General features: G+C 51.7%; 1 protein-coding gene across 1 annotated transcript in view; it reads right to left on the minus strand.

Annotated features, from left to right (window-relative positions):
* Positions 1–930, minus strand: part of hlfb (HLF transcription factor, PAR bZIP family member b) — a 6,151-nt gene extending 5,221 nt beyond the window's left edge. The window contains exon 1 of the mRNA XM_013915850.1: positions 847–930. Within this exon, the coding sequence (XP_013771304.1) occupies positions 847–930 (84 nt within the window). The remainder of the gene's footprint in view (positions 1–846) is intronic.
* Between the last annotated feature and the right edge of the window lie 342 nt (positions 931–1,272).

The following is a 1,272-nucleotide window of genomic DNA, read 5'->3' on the forward strand; positions in this document are numbered from 1 at the left end:
GCATCACATGGATGGGCTCAATTTACTCCGAGGCCGCCGCCTTTCACCCGCCGTCATAACAGGACAACCAAACCTGCACTTCCTCTGACATCCAGCAGAGGCAGCAGCGAGTTGGTGTCATAACAAACACATTTACAGCCAGAAACATGAACTGTTTGGTCACCTATAAAGTTTGCATTATTGGGGGCGTGGCCTCTTTGACTGACAGGTGGATGGTGACACAGGTGGCTGTAGCTGTTAGCTTCACCTGAACTGCACTTGCTCAGGTACACTTTCTGCTTTTTGGCTTCTTTTGTCCTTTGACCTTCTCTAAAAGCTAAAACATGTTTGTCTGGACGGCAGACGAAGGCTGGGGGGTTTTAGTGAAACTGAAAGTTCTCGGATGATTTCTGAAATGCTCAGCAGCAGCTGCAGGTCAAAGCTTTGAGGCGACTCCACCCGACGGGCAGGATGAGGATGTTTGCACTGCTCCTCCTCCTCCCTGTTTGTTTTCCACTGAACCCTGCGTGACCCTGCTGGTTCCTGCTTCCTTATCTGCTGCACAGTCACCAGGCCAAGCGGGAATACAAATATGCCAGATTATGCCACAGATTACGCTGCTATTTTGAGACAGAGCCCCAGATTAGCGCCGGCCGAGGAGAAGCTGCGGGGTGCAAGAAAGAGTGAAACCTTACGAGCCGGCGTCATCAGCGCTGCCAGCTGTTTATGCTGGCGTGTTTTGGCGTGAACAGTCTCAAACTTCCAAGTCTTCATTTACCATTTGAGTGGAAACTTGAACCGTGCGGGCGCCGGCGGGTCACGTGTTTGTCATTTCCACGCTGTTCTCGTCTCCTTTGCTCCTGATACCTCCTCATCAATTCTGCCTTTCACCACAGAGAAAAACACAGCAAACCGCAGACCGTCCTCATCGCCAAGGCAGAGTCGGCTCATCAGGTGGGCGGCTGTGCAAAGGTGAGAAGAGCTCAGGTGTGTTTGGTCGAGAGGTCACATGTGACCTCCCAGGTGAGAGAATTCGCTCACGAGGAAAACTCAGAAGTGTTAGATTCATGCCGCGAGGTCAGACTTCCTCTTCAAGAAAACAAGCGCCTCTGACAGCACAGACATGTGACCCCGCGTGTCTGTGTGCGCGAGTGTGTGTGTGTGTGCACGAGTGTGTGTGTGTGTGGTGGACATGAAATGAGATCACTGGTTCAAGTACATACTGTTCCCAGCAGCAGAAGCAGGCTGGGCGACTCCCACTTCCAAACATGTGTTTACATTCACATCCACTAA

Source organism: Pundamilia nyererei, unplaced genomic scaffold (genome assembly GCF_000239375.1).
Source record: "Pundamilia nyererei isolate P.nyererei 1_Seehausen unplaced genomic scaffold, PunNye1.0 scaffold00379, whole genome shotgun sequence".
NCBI lineage: Eukaryota > Metazoa > Chordata > Actinopteri > Cichliformes > Cichlidae > Pundamilia > Pundamilia nyererei.